At 36.3% G+C, this 16633-nt stretch overlaps 1 protein-coding gene and 1 pseudogene across 26 annotated transcripts in view; both read right to left on the bottom strand.

Annotated features, from left to right (window-relative positions):
- ANK2 (ankyrin 2) overlaps positions 1 to 16633 on the bottom strand; it is a 720153-nt gene that overhangs the window by 51893 nt on the left and 651627 nt on the right. For 20 of the 25 annotated variants that reach the window (XM_081237049.1, XM_081237043.1, XM_081237038.1 and 17 more), the window contains 2 exons: positions 12233 to 12335; positions 11430 to 11533 (listed from right to left, as the gene is read on the bottom strand). In XM_081237049.1, coding sequence (XP_081093175.1) covers positions 11430 to 11533; positions 12233 to 12335 — 207 coding nt within the window. The remainder of the gene's footprint in view (positions 1 to 11429; positions 11534 to 12232; positions 12336 to 16633) is intronic. The other 5 variants (XM_081237044.1, XM_081237046.1, XM_081237033.1 and 2 more) reach the window with 1 other exon arrangement.
- On the bottom strand, positions 564 to 1428 carry LOC308620126 (ER membrane protein complex subunit 3-like; annotated as a pseudogene). Its single transcript has one exon. The product of its transcript is annotated as an ER membrane protein complex subunit 3-like (transcript).

The following is a 16633-nucleotide window of genomic DNA, read 5'->3' as shown; positions in this document are numbered from 1 at the left end:
ATGAGACCATGAGAAAAGGCGACACACTTCTTCCCATATGCAGGAGCCGGTCTAGACCTACCAATTCATACCCAGTCCTCTAAGTTTTTAGTAGGGGGCACAAACTGGACAGTATAATCAACAGTTAAATCCTGAAGTGTGGATATTTCCGGTCTTTATCAAGTCACAATGAGAAAATGTTGGCTTTTTTTTTTTTGATCCCAAGAAAACAGGAGTTTACTGTGGTTTAGAATTCAGAATGACTGTACATAATAATTAGGTTTAACTGACAACACTTCTCCTGAAATTTCTGAATTTTTGTTAAGTTTTATATATTATCACTAGCTTGAGTTCCCCCCTCTCTCTTACTTATATTACTAGAGTCACCAGAAGGAAAATTTAAAATATTTCAAAAATAGCTGTTTCTGGGCAAGTCACCCAGCACACACTCCTAATGTTTCCTCTGGTTTCAAACATAAAGGGGAACCCGGCTCAGACAAGAACAATCCTTGCTGCACACCCGCCGGCTCATGTATCCCCCTTTTTATTCTGAGAGGCTCCAGCTCAAAACAAAAGTTACAAGGTTAAGCGCTACTCCGAGTTCCTGACACAGCTGACTCCTGCTTCATCTTCAGAAAAATAGAAGTCTGTAATTCCTTTTTGAACATGTATTCGAAGTGGAGGTCTTTGGCTATGAGCTCCTTTCTGACACCATCTAGTGCCCACTGGTGGTCCGTCAGCTCCAAAGCTCCCCACTCTGTCTTAAAAGCTTTATTGGTGTCTGTGGGCGTGGGCATGGCCATGGCTGCTCCAGTCATCTGTTCCTGCATTATCCGTGATTGGTCAGCAGCATTATCTTGGCCCAAAATCATAGAGTAAATGCTCCAAAGCCCAAAGACATTGAGGAAATACCAGGACGCAGAACTCACCCAGGAGGCATCTAATGTGAGTAGTTCAATTTCTTGCTGTAGCATAGGCTTAAAACAGAGGGTCAGTGGAAACAGGACCTTGGTTACGACAAAGCCTGAAAATGTCATGTTGATCCATCCACCAATAAGAATCATAGGGAGGACATTTGTGACATTGCCTTTCATCATGTTGGTGAGCATAGTGGGATCAGTCATAGGAGAAGGAGGCACAACATTCCTTTTAGTTTTTTGAAAAAACCCATCCTCTGGGTTGTTGAAGTAATATTTTCATGTCAGGAAAGACTGTTTGGGAATGTTTTTCCGTTTTCCCTGAGGACTCTGCTTCAAATTAGGACTTGACTGTCGGAGACTTGTTCCTGGGTGAGCTTCTTGTCACTCTGCAGCAGGATGGACATGTAGTGGCAAATCATGCCCATGAAGAAGGTGATGATAACGATGGGCAGGACCACCCAGAGGCAGATGTTGGAGTCGAGCAGCAGCTCCGGCCCTGCCATTTTCACAGAGAGCCGGCTCCTGGCCGGCTGTAGCAGGGTTGATCTTCACCGGGGCTTGGACTGCGGGGCTCCTCGTCAAGTTCGCCTCCGGGCCTTCTCACGACCCTCAGCCAGGTGAGCCTGGGACAAAACCACAGCCTCGGCCCTTGTGCCCTGCCCACCGCCAGGCCGCCCACTAAGTAGGAATTCTCAAAAAATTATTTTCTACTTGCCTTTTAAAATGCACTATTGCTCAAAAGAATGAGAGAACTGGTAATGCTTCTAGACGACTATGAAGGTTTCTTTTCCATTTTACTATTTTCTTTTGACTATGATATTTATGTTGATCTTTATAAAAACTAGAAAAAAGTGACTTAAGTTTCAACCAGTGCTGTTCCAAACTCATTGCTACATTTCTGACTTTCTCTACTTTCTCTGATTTTGTTTCATCTTTTGAATACTAGCAGCACTGGTGAAGAACAGGGACTCAAACTAGTAAGGAACTATAGTACATCTGCTTGATATTATCAAGCTTCAATACTATTTGTACCATTTGAAGGCATTTAGGGAATTTCCCAATTCATGTTACATGCTGTTATATTTCCACTATGTTTATTCCAGTGATGGCTTAGGGCCTATATAACATCTCTATTTAGAACATCTTCTAGGGGTGTATTCTCTAAGGCAGGGGTCCCCAACCCCCGGACCATGAACTGGTATCTGTCCATGGCTTGTTAGGAACCAGGCCACACAGCAGGAGGTGAGTGGCGGGCAAATGAGTGAAGCTTCATCTGTATTTACAGCTGCTCCCCATCGCTCACATTACTGCCTGAGCTCCGCCTCCTGTCAGCATTATGGTGAGTTGTAATAATTATTTCATTATATATTACAATGTAATAATAATAGAAATAAAGGGCACAATAAATGTAATGCACTTGAATCATCCCAAAACCATCCCCCTGACCACTGTCTGTGGAAAAACTGTCTTCCATGAAACTGGTCCCTGGTGCCAAAAACGTTAGAGACCACTGCTCTAAGGAATGAATTGAAGTAGCTATGTTCTTGGCTGTAACAATGTTAAAGTAACTATATGTTTGATTACTTTCTCTGATTTTGTGTCATTGACTGATCTTTTGAAAATTCTCTTTTGTTCTCATTTACTCCATAATTTCTACACCCCTTTTCATGCAACAATTTGTCACCCTCCTAGTAAGTGCCAGGTGCCCTGCTAGGAACTGAGTGAGAATACAGAAAGTAAAGACATAGTTGCTGCTGCCAACATACTCACAGCCTAAGCCCCAAATGTCACATGATGGTTTCACTTACTCAGAATCAGTTCTTTCCTGGTCAATGAGAAATGAATTAAACCATATATAGAAGCCATATCAGTGCCACAATGGCAGTGACCTTGTTCTCCATATTTCTTCCTGTGTCCCCCCAGTGCCTAGCACAATGTAAATAGAGCACATAGTAGGTAGTTAATAAACAATTGCTGAACAGTGAATGAATGGAAGAGTGAAAATGGTAAGTTGTGAGAAGCTGTATATATTTATTTCTAATTGAGAAGAAACCTAAAGTAGAAGGCTATTTAATTCTCTGGTCCCTGGACAAACAATCCAGTCAGACCTCATTCAAATTACTACACTCAGATATTTCAGCTCATAAAATAGCAAAACAGTTGAGAAGGACCGACCTCAATGTTAAATATTCCTCTATAGGTATTTTCCTGCTCCAAAATGAGAGACCCAATATATTTATTTCCCTTGATAGAGGATGAAGAAAGACCAAAGATTGGAAAATAAAAGAACTTAAAGACCGGAGCTGCAAGCAGATAAATTTAACTGTATGTGTCTTGGTGTCATCACAGATCTGGAAAATTATATTTAAGTACTGCACTGGAACACAAAGCAAATTGGAAAAATTTAGGTGCCAATGTGCATAATTCAGAGAAAAGAAAAATTAAATTTCCAATGAAAACAAGTTTTTGTGTCTTTATCAAATAACTAAAGGAAATGCAACAGAGTAACAAAAAGCAACAAGCTCTATTGAGGGAATTATTTGATGAGAGAGACAGAGAGAGAAAGAAAGGGACAAAGAAAGGGGTGGGGAGGGAGGGAGGGAGATGGAGAGGAAAATAAATCAGAAGGATATCAAGAAAGAAACAAAAGCATTGGAAGTCATGAAAGAGCTAAATACTGATAGTAAAAATGAATAAAAATGTTTACAAATTTAGCAAGAAAACACCCTAAGCCAATCAGACTCAAATAATGTAACTGCAGAATAAACAGCTAATTAAAAAGCTGACTATGTAGAACTCTATACCAAAAGAAGTCTTTTCTTCAAATAAGAGGGAATAAGAGAAATAATGATTCAAGTTTATATCTAGTGCTGATGAAAAATCTTTTAGATAAAAGTCAACATGCTAATCATTAATCCCAATAGTTTGTAATATAAAATTGGTTTAGCATTTGAGCATTTTCATTTAAAAAAATCAGAATCAAAAGGTGTCACTATTTGGATAGGCAGTAGAATTAGTGGGTAGTTATTTTGTGATGTATAAAACAATTTCAAGGGACGTCCCTGGTGGTACAGTGGTTAAGAATCTGCCTGCCAATGCAGGGGACACAGGTTCGAGCCCTGGTCTGGGAAGACCCCACATGCCGTGAAGCAACTAAGCTCGTGCGCCACAACTACTGAGCCTGCGCTCCAGAGCCCGTGAGCCACAACTACTGAGCCCGTGTGCCACAATTACTGAAGCCCACGTGCCTAGAGCCCATGCTCCTCGACAAGAGAAGCCACCACAATGAGAAGCCCATGCACCACTACGAAGAGTAGCCCCTGCTCGCCACAACTAGAGAAAGCCCTGGCGCAGCAACGAAGACCCAAAGCAGCCATAAATAAATAAATTTATAAAAAAAAAATTTCAAAAAGCAGATTATAAAAGATCATTTACTTTTTTTGGTACCATAGGAAAAAGTGAAAAGTTGGAAATGAGGGAATCATGAGATGAATCAGTTCACATACTAGGTTTGATTAAGTAAATATGATTTTCTCATATTTTCAGATTAAAAATGGGACAAGATAATGCCTATAAACAGTTGGAGATGAAAGGAGTTGAAGTAAAAACATGTAATTAAGTATGCACAGAGGTATCATATATGGATTAAAGCTCAGCTCCACTGTTTGTGAGCACTGACTAAAGCCTCTTCTGTCAATGAAGGATAATCATACCACCACTTAAGGGCAGAGTGAGGATTAAATCATATATGGGTAAAGCATATAGAATTCAATAAATGCTTGTTCCCATCATTTTCCTTTCCTGGCACCGTATGATTTTATATATTTTGAATGTCTTAAAAATTATAGTATAATATAATACCTAAAAAATAAACAGAGAAACTAACATTTATTAAATACCTACAATGAGCCTGGAACTTTGCTAAAGCAGTTTAATATGGAGTTTTCATTGGTTTATGAACTGTACTTTTCAAAGAAGATATAAAAATACTATTATCACAGAGCACAAGATAATGCAGCAAGTACCATGCTGTTTCCTAGATACAACTCTGATCTACCAAGAGATCTATCCCTGTCTTGAATTATTGCTGTAACCTCGGGCAAGTCACTTAACACATTTAGGTTTCAGTTTTCTCATCCATAACATGAGAGACATTAAATTCTTAAACTCTAATGTGGCCTACTGGTGTTAAAATTCTAACTAGGTTAGGCAACCTATTGTAATATTCCATTTCAGATGTTCTGGAAGCATTCTTATTTGGAAAATAAACTGCTACTCCTGCAAGAAATATACACTATTTTTGCTGTATGGTTAAAACAGTCAAGGAGCAGTTTTGCAGAAAATGTATACACATACTGCACTAAACATTGACTTCAGACTGTACAGACAGAAAACATCACATAACATACTTGGTTTTAATTGTATATCTTACTCTCCAAATGAAATTCAACAATCATGCAAAGTAGAAACTCTTATTGAAGTTTTCTAAATTGTGAGATATGATGTTATCACAATTTAAAAGGAATAAAAGCAAAAGCAATCCACCATTATTATGCAGATGACTTGCCTAGGAATATGTAGTTGATTAGCTAGACAGGTACATGCTTCAGAGGAGGCAGCAGAAAACAATGATTCTGCAATTTTGAGGACTATATCCTCCACCCCAAAAGTTATGAATCCTTAGGTTTACTTTTAATTCATCCAGGACCATGGGGTGGGGACGGGGAGGACACTGCAGCATTCATAGTTAGTTATTGATTGAAAATAGGGGGAAAAATGTCATCAGGGTGCTTCAGTGATCCACATATACATAGCAAGAGGGCCTTAAATTAAATCTGATTTCTGGGGTACTATGAGAAAACCATATGATGAGCTCTTTCTCCTCTATAATTTCCTTAATTCCTTCCCAATCTTTGAAATTCCATGAACTGAAAAAGTGATGAAAAACAGCTTTGAAAAAAGTGCCTCAAACTTGTTAAAATCACCAAAAAAGGGCTTCCCTGGTGGCGCAGTAGTTGGGAGTCCTCCTGCTGATGCGGGGGAAGTGGGTTCGTGCCCCGGTCCGGGAAGATCCCGCATGCCACGGAGCGGCTGGGCCCACGAGCCATGGCCGCTGAGCCTGCACGTCCGGAGCCTGTGCTCCGCAACGGGAGAGGTCACAACAGTGAGAGGCCCACGTAATGCACAAAAAAGAAAAAAAATCACCAAAAAAGTATTTATCACTCACTATGTTCATCCATAGAGACATAATATTTAGTGTGTATTTCAGAAAAAAGTAAAAGAATGGATGTAAATTTTTCAAAATTGAAAACTGTTTTATTTGTAGACAATCTTTAGCACCATGATGGATGACTGTAAAATAAAATACAATAATCAGCAGTTTGATAAGAACCTTTGAAAATAACTTTATTAAAATGAAATAGAATAATGGATATCTTTAGAACACTGGAATCATTCTATAGCACAATTTGTAAAATATCAAAAGGCTGCATTTAAAGTAGTACTAGCAAGCAAATGCACTATTAATAAACTTTTAGCCCTTGGTTCACCTAGAATATAGTTTAAAAAAAAAACTCTGCTAAGTGACACTTAAAATCATAACCTTTACTATAACTTGAAAATAGCTCAACCAATTTGCATAAGTGCTGGAATAGCATTTTTCAGCTCTATGTAGCACTTGTTCTCACAAAAGAAGCTGAGATATGGAGACCCATGACCAAGACAGGCTCTCACTTTAGGTCTACATTCATTTTGGTACAACCTCACCTAATTTCCAACAAAATAAGAAATACCCACTTTCTCTTTACCATATGGCCATGATTTGGAGAAAATACATCATCCTTGCTCTCTCTCTCTCTCTCTCTCTCTCTGGCTAGGTATGGTCACACTAAAGCATCCTGAGGCAGGGTATATGCAGAAGGAAATGACAAAAGGAGGAGAGGAAGAGGCAACATGTTCAGAGAAAGAATTATGCAGAAGTTCACCTGCTGTTGTCACGATCAAGACATGGAGAGGTGCGGCTGCAACAGAATAGATACTTTAGCACAGAGAAGGAATGGATAACGTGAAATATAAAGAAGGAAATCAGAAGTGACTTTCAACTGAGATATATTATTTATATACCAATACCGTATTCATTGAAAAAAAGATGGAAATACAAATGAGATACAGCTCTATGCAAATGCTGAGAGAAGAGCCAGGTACGGGGGCTATGTAACAACTCCCAGGTTAGGGAACTGGGATATTATAAAATCACTGGACATGGATTTGTAGCCTTCTTCAACTCTGGCTTACGTGGGCACTTAAAATCTAAATGTCCAAGAAGCTACAAAGCATCAAAGGGCATTATAATGAGAGTTACAAAGTTTTCGATTTGATGGACATAGTTTTGCCTCCAAGCTTTTCTTTCATACTTTTAATACTTTGAAAATAATGGTAATGACATTTTGGGCTCTTACAGAAGAAATGCAAACAGAAAAGGCACAATTTAAAAAATAGCTCCAATGACACACAATAGCATAAACTGTAAGGCAGAGTAGGTAACATTAATTACCTACTAGTAAGTAACAAAAACTATGCAAACAAAATCTTAGTGCTTTTTTCAAGACTTTCACTCCCTGTTTTGGGGATTGCTGTCTTCCTTGCTGGTCATATTGTTGAATCCCACTTTAAAGTCCTGCCTTTCACTCCTCTTCTACCTGAGTCTGCTCTTCCTCAAAACACTCCATACGTTTTTCACAGAGTTCACTTGGGTTTTCAACACCTGATGATATACAAATGGATATACATATCCTTTGGACCAGAAACCCAGCCTTACAAAACAGTTGTTTTGCTACTTATAAAATAATTTTCTTCATCCAGAAGAATTTACCTTCATGTATCTTTAAAAAAAAGGAGTGTTTGAAATACACTAACAGCTAAATTAACCACTATTTGTACTTAGATAAATATTAACGTTGTCAAATGAGAAACAGCTTTAACTTCCTTGAGTTTCAAATATCACCTTCCACTATTTGAGCTAACATCTTTACTTTTTTTTTTTTAAATAGACTATATTGTTTAGAGTAGTTTTAGGTTCACAGCAGAGCCATCTTCAACATGTTTTTATGAAAAAGAAGTCCTTTAACAGATTACTTTCTTATTGACTTTTAGTTACCATATCTTATAGTATAACATCATGAATTGACATTTATTTGTTGGCACTTGGCTGTTATTTAAAAAGTATAAAAAGAAAGACTTTCTAAATAATATTTCAAATGAGTCACAAAACTAGCTCTCACTAGGAACTTGTGCCTTATATCTGTTGATTCATTATGCACTTATGAAATAGGGAAGATTAAATTCAAATTCAATCTTGTCCAACCTTGTGTTGGATGTGATTATGACTGGGATACTAGAAATAATAATTGTTGGTTAGAGTGTGAATCAGTAAGGCAACTTCTTCAAGAACAACAACAAAAATATTACTGTCAGCCTTTCTTTTGCTAGCTATTGGCTGTATCTCTTGGTCAGAACAGATTTTTTAATCACTGATACCTATTCTCCTATAGTGACAGGCATTAGTCATCGGAAACAGAAGTAAAAGAAAATCACTAATAGTGCTTATTGGTAGAAGCTGTGTCTTCCATTAATCTAAAATCCCTTTATCTAATCTAATAGAACATTATACATCAAATTAGTGGCATATGCATATAAAAGCTAACTTTATTATCCCTTCTATCAAAAATTATTTTTTTCTTACATTTTGGGCAGATTTTGAAGTGGCTTAGGAATTCACCCAATTAATTAAAGAGAAACTCAGTTCCTTGAAAACTATATAAAAACTATTACTCAGGAATCTGGTGTATAATGAATAAAATTACATGTCATTGTTACATGATATATTATGAATGTTATTCATATACATTCATATCATGGTAGCTTTCAAATACCATCACCCTCAGGATCATTGAGTTTTCAGTGGTAACTACTCATCCTATTAGAGTCATCTTTTGCACTGTGTTCATTCAAATACTATAGTAGAGACACAACTTTATGATGGATTACCTGATTAAAAATAATAAGTCAAACACTGCCATTATGAACTGTACCACACTGGTTATTGTCATTTAGAGGATTCAGAATACATTTTGTTTCACTGATTTGGAATTTGTTAAAGATGTGGAAAATGTGTATGGGGATTGTATAAATACTAATGGCTATAATCTATTGAGTACTTATTCTTTCTAGGCAAAATACTAACTACTTAAGAAGCATCTAATCCTTAAAGCTCCACTATGGAATTCATAAAATAACATTCATCTTATAGGTAAGTAAACTGAAACTTATATATTTTATACAACTTGCCCAGTGTCACATATTGAGTGTCAGGGCCAGGATCTGCATTCTGATTGATCTGATTCCAAACACACTCTTAACCATCATGTTATCTCTCTTCCAGAGATTGTCTTCCAAGTTCCAATAACAACACATAGGTGTGTTTCTTAAAGGTAGTGGCTAGGTTTTACTCATCTATTTTCCTTAGTGCCTGGCACAAGGTTTGATACATTGTAGAATTCAAAATTGTGTGAAGAACGAATACTTAAGTAAATGGAAAGGATAAAAAGTATTTGAAGTAATTAGTCATATGTTCATTACCTAAGTCACCCTTAAAGTCAAACTTTTACTAGGCAATTTTGTTCCTTTCTAACAGTTTGTATAAAACATATATATCTGTTCCATTGGTACTTGTAGAAAATACCAGTGCCAAGGCCCCAGTGACAGAGACTGTGATGTAACTGATTTGAGTTGGGGCCTAGGCATCAGTATTTTTTAAATCTCCCAGGTGATACCAATGTACAGCCAGCGTTGAGGATTAGCATCAGTGATCAGGTGTGAAGTTCACAGAAAAACTGATTTATTAGAGATCAAGATTTTAAAGATCCTTATTTTAATGAGTGATTAAACTTTAGCCACTGGATATTCTTGTTTCATCATAAGTAATCAATTCTAATTACTTATACATGTATCTAGTTTTATACTATTGGTATGTATATTGATGTACTTCATCTGAGTATTTTACTGCCCTTCAGTAGTTAAGACTTCTTTAAGAAATTCATTTTTTAAAGTAAATTATTTTGGAAATTGAAATATCACCATAACATGTTGACTCTTTTATAAAGTCGGTTACTAATAGTTAATTACATTTTGCTTAAAATAATCTTGTCACTTTGTAGGCTGGGTATGGGCTTCAAATACTAGATTATGGTTTCTAGATTCTCCATCAACACTCTAGGTCCAACTTTCTTTTTTTTTTCTTCTCATCACTGTTGAAAAACTTAGTAGCAGAATGCAATGTTATGTTTTTTGAATAATTTATAGCTGTCAGATTTTAATTATTTTATACTTAAAAATATGTAAGTAAATTTGGATGAGGTTTAATTGATTTTTATTCCCTTGAATAACACCTGTATCAAGAACTAGCTTTTACTTATTTAACAAAGAAGAGTATTGTGATTATTTTCAATAACTAATTTTACATTCATTCTCCGAAACTTTAACAGATCAGGCTAAGAAGTACAACACTTTTAATTACAATATCTTAGAATGCTTTCCTGAAAGGAGAATATTTTAGAATAATCAGAACAAGAAAGGATCTACTAAAAATAGTTCTGGGGATTATGGAAAAGGAGTTTGGGATAATAATTTAAATCAAAATATTATAGTTAGTTAGATAAAATATGAGCAGGGATTTAAAGTGATTAAATAAAAACATCTTAAAAGTTTATATGTAATTATGAAATTACTATACAAATTGGCACCATTAAAATGTAAGGAAAAAAGCAATCATGAAGAGTTTACAATTTAAAACTCCTTAAGGAATTTATATTCCACATAATTGAATTCTTATAACTTAAGGACATCTTTAAGAATGTTTAAAATTATTAACTCAAAGCCCTACTTTTTCATGAGTTAATATAAATAAGCAGCATTTCTTAAGTAGTGGCATATATATTATCTGGATGACTTTTAAAAGATAACTGAGAACCTGACTGGTTGCATTCAAATTTTCCTTTTTAGAATATCCTTACTTCAAACAGCTTGTGAAATCCTCTATACATTTGTATGACTCACACTTCTGTAAACATTATTTTAAATGCATTAATACATAAGCAAAGGCATTTATTAAACTAGTGAATCTTAGTAAATAGAAATTTCAAAAAAGCAAATGATCTTGCCCCTCTTTTCAAGGTCATCTTAAAAACGTGAACAGTAAGGAGGCCACTGGTATACTCTGGTTAGTTAGCAAGCTGTTTGACGCAATTCTACGACTTATTTTAAAACAACGGTCAGTTCTTCTATGCTGAATTCAACACTTTTTGCTGGTTTGTTTGTGTGGATAGAGTCCATGGTGGATAAAGCAGTGACAAGTTTTAAAAAAGGTCACTTCCCCTGTAAGCTAGCCATCAGCTAAAGCTACTGGACAAAGCTGTTATTTTCACTCATCTCTTTTTACCTCTTGATCTGGATGCATAATATTGATTTACTTACCCTGAATGAATAGGGCTGGAAGAAAGAGCCACGTTGTCTAAGTTCTCGGTGCCCCAGCTTAGACGATAAGAATTCCTTTCTGCCTCCTTGGCTAGAGTTGACACCTAAACACAAAGAACACTGGATTTAATAAAAAGACGTTCCTTCAATTAAATTAAAATATAATGAACTTTAAAAAAAATGGCATTATAGGAAAGTGGTATTACCTGGAAAAACGTTCATTTAAAAATGTGATAGAAGACCAAGGTATTTAAAATGTATCTTTATAATGCATTCCCATTTAAATTATATTATTGATATAGGATCACATTTCTGTAATTGTCTTTGAAAAGAGTAGGTGTTCATCTACTTCCTATATCCAGCCAAGCTGATAAAATTATATCCAAAATGAAAATATTCCATAACAAATTCTACATCTTTTCTAATAGAAAATAATTTTAAATGTAGAGAGACATATTTTAACCTGTACCTTTCATCTTATACCTTAAATGCATCCTACCTTACATTTTCCTTTAATAGAGATTTTAAAAAGGAATTGAATTCTATATATAATGTCCACACGGAAGAATCCAGTATAGCTGAAGAAACAAGCAGTATGTTATTTTAGAAAAACTCTGCTCACTGAAAAATGCAGCAAACATTTTTTATGTTTTAGAAAAACTCTTAAATCCCTTATCCTAGATTATCAACTGAATTAATACAATGTTTTTTAGATTAAAAAACTTCCTCTGGACATTTCCGGCATCAGATAATGCTAAAAAGCTCTCCAGAAAGCAGAAATGTGAAGGCAAAAAGTCACATACCTGGTGACTGGGGATCACAACTGTGTCGTCAATCATGGCACTGTCCCTCAGGTATGAGGCATGGCTCAGGGTGTGAGACCTGTCGGAACTGAAGGATCGAAGGCTGGTAGGTTGGCAGGAGGTCATGGTCATATACCAACAGCAGTAGTAGGGTTGGGAGGATGAAATGATGAGCCGAGCAGGAGAGTGAAAAAAGCGTGCTATTAGCTAACAGTGCAACTTCCAGGGGGACATAAATCGCAACCGTGGAAGAAGGAAACACAGGTTTCTGTGTTGCCGTACCTCTCTGTCCAACAACTAAACTAATGTATCTTTTGACTGGTTCCTACCACTCAATGGCAAGGGCACAAGGGAATCCAGAAGATAAAATTTGATACTCCTAATCTGATTCATTTTCTTCCCAGAAATGTTTGAAACCAACAACTGTAGCTTACTTACTGCCAGTATAAGAAATTCACACAGAAAATAATTCCAGGATAGATTGCTTAAATCTGTGTTAAATGTAAATCTCCCTGCAACTAAGAAAAATATTAGGGGGTGGGGGAGGGGAATAAGACGGCCCTTGGAGACAATGAAATGAAAGCACGGGTTTCATTTTCACTCATTTTCCTTTCCCTCCACGCCTCTTTTTCCTCTTCTCCAACTGTGAATGACTGAATGTTCGTGCACACCCCTGGAAGCTACAGAGTGAGATGAACTGTGGCCAGATGCATGTTTCCTGCGGAAGTGGTGTTCCTCCTGTTTGTCCCTGGTGTTTCCAACAATGCTATTTCAAAGGATAGCACTGTTCCTTGTGAATGTCCTGTGTGTGGTGAGTGAAGCACCAAAGAGTGCTGGTTGCTGTGGCAATGAGATGCAAGAGCACAAGAAACTGTTTCCAAGACCAACCCACATAACACACACATCCGCCAGCACGAAAACGAATTGCCAGTGGACACCGACCAAAACTGAGGTTTGGCTTCAAAATGGGATTTAGGCCTTGATAATCAATGCTTTACATTTTTGATAAATCTGAATTTCAAAGTTCTGAATTATATACTCAAATGACATTGGTGAACCTTGACATTTGCATAGATGCAATTTCATTCCTTCCTAGTCAATTTGTACAATCAAATGACAAATAGATTGATAACTGAAATAAACTATATTTTATACATGTTAGTCCAAGTATTAAAGATCAAAATATTAGCCCAAAGCCCATAGGGGAAAATAAAGAGATATGCAAACTTTCACAATATTGATAGAAGCAAGGTTTCATTTACATTTAGCTAGTAGGTATTTGGCTAGTGAAGCGCTATAGAATTATGGACTAAACGTCAAGTTAGCATATTTATTAGTAGAAGCTATTTTCTTTTGCAAATATACCTAAGTTTGTAAGCCATATACTGTCATCTTTATGAGGTGCCAATATTGCCAACTTCAATTATTTTTGAGGAAATCATCACTTGGTAGATAATTCATAGTAATTTGGGGCCTTCTCCTATTCTGCTGTAGGATTTATGCCCCCAAAGTAAATGCTGAATATTAGAGGGTAAGTGACGTGAATCAAAAAAAGTTTAACTGTCTGATCCTGGGACTTCCCTGGCAGTCCAGTGGTTAAAACACCACACTCCCAATGCAGGGGACAGGGGTTCGATCTCTGGCTGGGGAACTAAGATCCCACATGCCACATGGTGTGGCCTAATAAATAAATAATTAAATATACTTCAACAAAAAATAAAATAAATATTTAATTGATCCTATGTTTTTACACCTATATTAATCTGTGTTTATAATAAAATTAAATCTAAATAGAATCTGACAATATACTATTTTATGTTACATAAGCTCTTGGGGAAGATTGAGGCTCCTGACACAACCAAGGCAGGAGCAGCCTGAATGCCTAGCAAACCTATTCACGGGGGTTTTAGTCCTGGCACTTGGAAGCAGCTTATATTATAGCTGTTTTTACAGTTGTGCAGTTAGATTTTGATGGTGTGCTTCATAAACAGGCTGCTGTGACTAACCTTGGTGTGACCTTGAAATTGAGGATGGGAAGGCAATTAAATTATTGGGGAAAGGGGTTAATAATCTCAGCAAAAGCTTGTCTCAATTAATGGACTGAGCTTTTTTTTTTTTTTCTCCTGTACTTGTTTTGTACCAGGCAGCACTAAGATCACAGCTCTTAAATACTATTATCCTTTATTTTGTTTTGAATTGAGCCAAGAGAGGGAAAACAGTAGAGAGGTCAACCTCTTGAAATGATATGGTGTCTACAGGCTCAACCACCTGCCCCCATTAGTTCTGTTGGGCTCAGATTTGTTAATTACTTAATCTCTATCCTCAGCTTTAAAATTCAAAGATCCAGATGGTGACTTTACACATTTAAAAGTGCTAGATTCATATGAATGAACAGTACTGAAGGACCAACAGGCACTGGAGTAAAGGAGTAAAAATGCCTGCTCATAACAACAAGTAGAGACTTCGTCACTACGTAGATTAACTCTTAAATGCAGCACTGGAATAGTAGAAACACAGGTCTCAAAGGGGAAATGGAAATTTAGCTTGGATGGGAACAACTCGAATGGCAAAAAGAAGGTACCTCAAATAAGACCCAGTGACGTGGCTGCCACCACTGTAAATGTGTAAACTTTGAAAAAAAAGGCAGCCAGGTTTCAATGGCCACTCACAGGGAGGCACCATAACTGGGTGGATGTCTGTCTGCTTTAAGAATGAGGTATTAAAGAGCTCATTTGGCTGTGAATGTAGAGCTACATCCTGCAATCAATGTATCAGTAATAAAGGTGGATTATTGATATCCATCTACCTGATACCTGGGTCTATCTTTCAATTGGTTTTGAAACAGGAGGAGCAAAGGGGTGTTGGTGCTATTTTTTGTCTTTCCTAGAGCCCCAACAGGAAAGAAATACAGGGGGAGAAGAAAGGAAAGAAAGAGACAAAGTGACTGACCACAAAAAGGAGATTGGGGTAGGGAGAAAAACACATTAGAAGATGCAGACAGTGAGTGAGGAAAGTTGGAAAGACAGAGGGAGAGAGAATAAGTTGAAACTGTATGTCTAAATATCTCTATCCTCTGATTTTATTCTAGTTCACTCTGTTTACTACCTTCTAAAATGCTAATTGGTATTTAATCAATGTTTATAGTTCTAACTGATTTTTTTCTATGACATCATAAAATCTACTTAAATGAAATAAATGAAGAATATTCCAAGAGTAAAGAAATTATTCTCTCTAAAGGAATCATGACCAGCACAAAGGTCTGGGATAATTCAAGTCTCTGGATCAGAAATTGCCTACCCTGATTTAAAACAGTGCAAGCAAATTCAAATATTTTGCAACAGAGTTGCCATTTTTTTCCCAGTAAGTCAGAGGTGGTGCTGTTCAGTTAATAAATCTGCAATAACACATATCCATAAAAGTGTAAATTTTTACTTGCTGTTTAGCTAAAGGATGGGCCAAAAGTTTTGTATGATCTTAAATTTATACTTTTTTCACCATGATACAACTGGTTTCTGGACACATATTAGGTGGTATCAAAGTCTGTAATTCCACAGAAAACTATAATAATTACTATCTTAGGAAGCTGCAGTATTTATTAGACATTCAATTAACGGTGTTTTCAAACCTACTGAGCAAGTGAATATCCAAAAATTTCAATATGTCTGCTTTAATACATGGAGAATCTTTTGTGGTTCATTGTTATTTAGTGTTTTACATTGAATTTGAATAGTATTCTTAATTTGTGAGTAATACTAAAATAAAATGGACACAAAATCCAACGAATCAACTTGACTGTGTTTCTATTCAATGTGATTAAAATTTACCTATTTTTATTCTTCTGCATCCATGTACATTTTAGGTATCTGAATCATTTTTTTTTTAATCATCAACTATACATAGGCTAATTAGGTTCCTTTTGAGGGAGCCATGCTAATGTTTTATCAACCACAAGGTGGAGCTGTGACCACAGACTTTGATTCTAGTAAAATATTCACCCTTCTAGCTTGAATATTCAATTTAATACATAAAAATCCTAATTTGAGAATAAATCCATAATTCTAGAATATAAGCACCCCCTGCCAAGACACACACACACACACACACACACACACACACACCTACACACACATTAAGCAGGGAGCAGGGAAATGTGGATGTATCCAGGAAGGTCATGTTTTCATGCTATGTAATACCTACCTGGGCATGGTACTATTGAAAGCACACCAAATAAAGAAATAATGAAAAGGAAAAAAATGGTTACCGAGAAAAGGTAACTTATATTGAATTGTCTAAGCAAAATTTAAAAAATAAATAAAACACTGCATTGCAATCATGAAAATTAGATACTGACTATAATTCCATCTTGGAGAGCATGAATACATCTGGTGTTCTAGAAATGCA

The sequence above is a fragment of the Mesoplodon bidens genome (assembly GCF_964165515.1).
Source record: "Mesoplodon bidens genome assembly, chromosome: 1".
Lineage (NCBI taxonomy): Eukaryota > Metazoa > Chordata > Mammalia > Artiodactyla > Ziphiidae > Mesoplodon > Mesoplodon bidens.
Note: the sequence above shows the minus strand (reverse complement) of the source record. Positions and strands in the feature narration are given on the sequence as shown.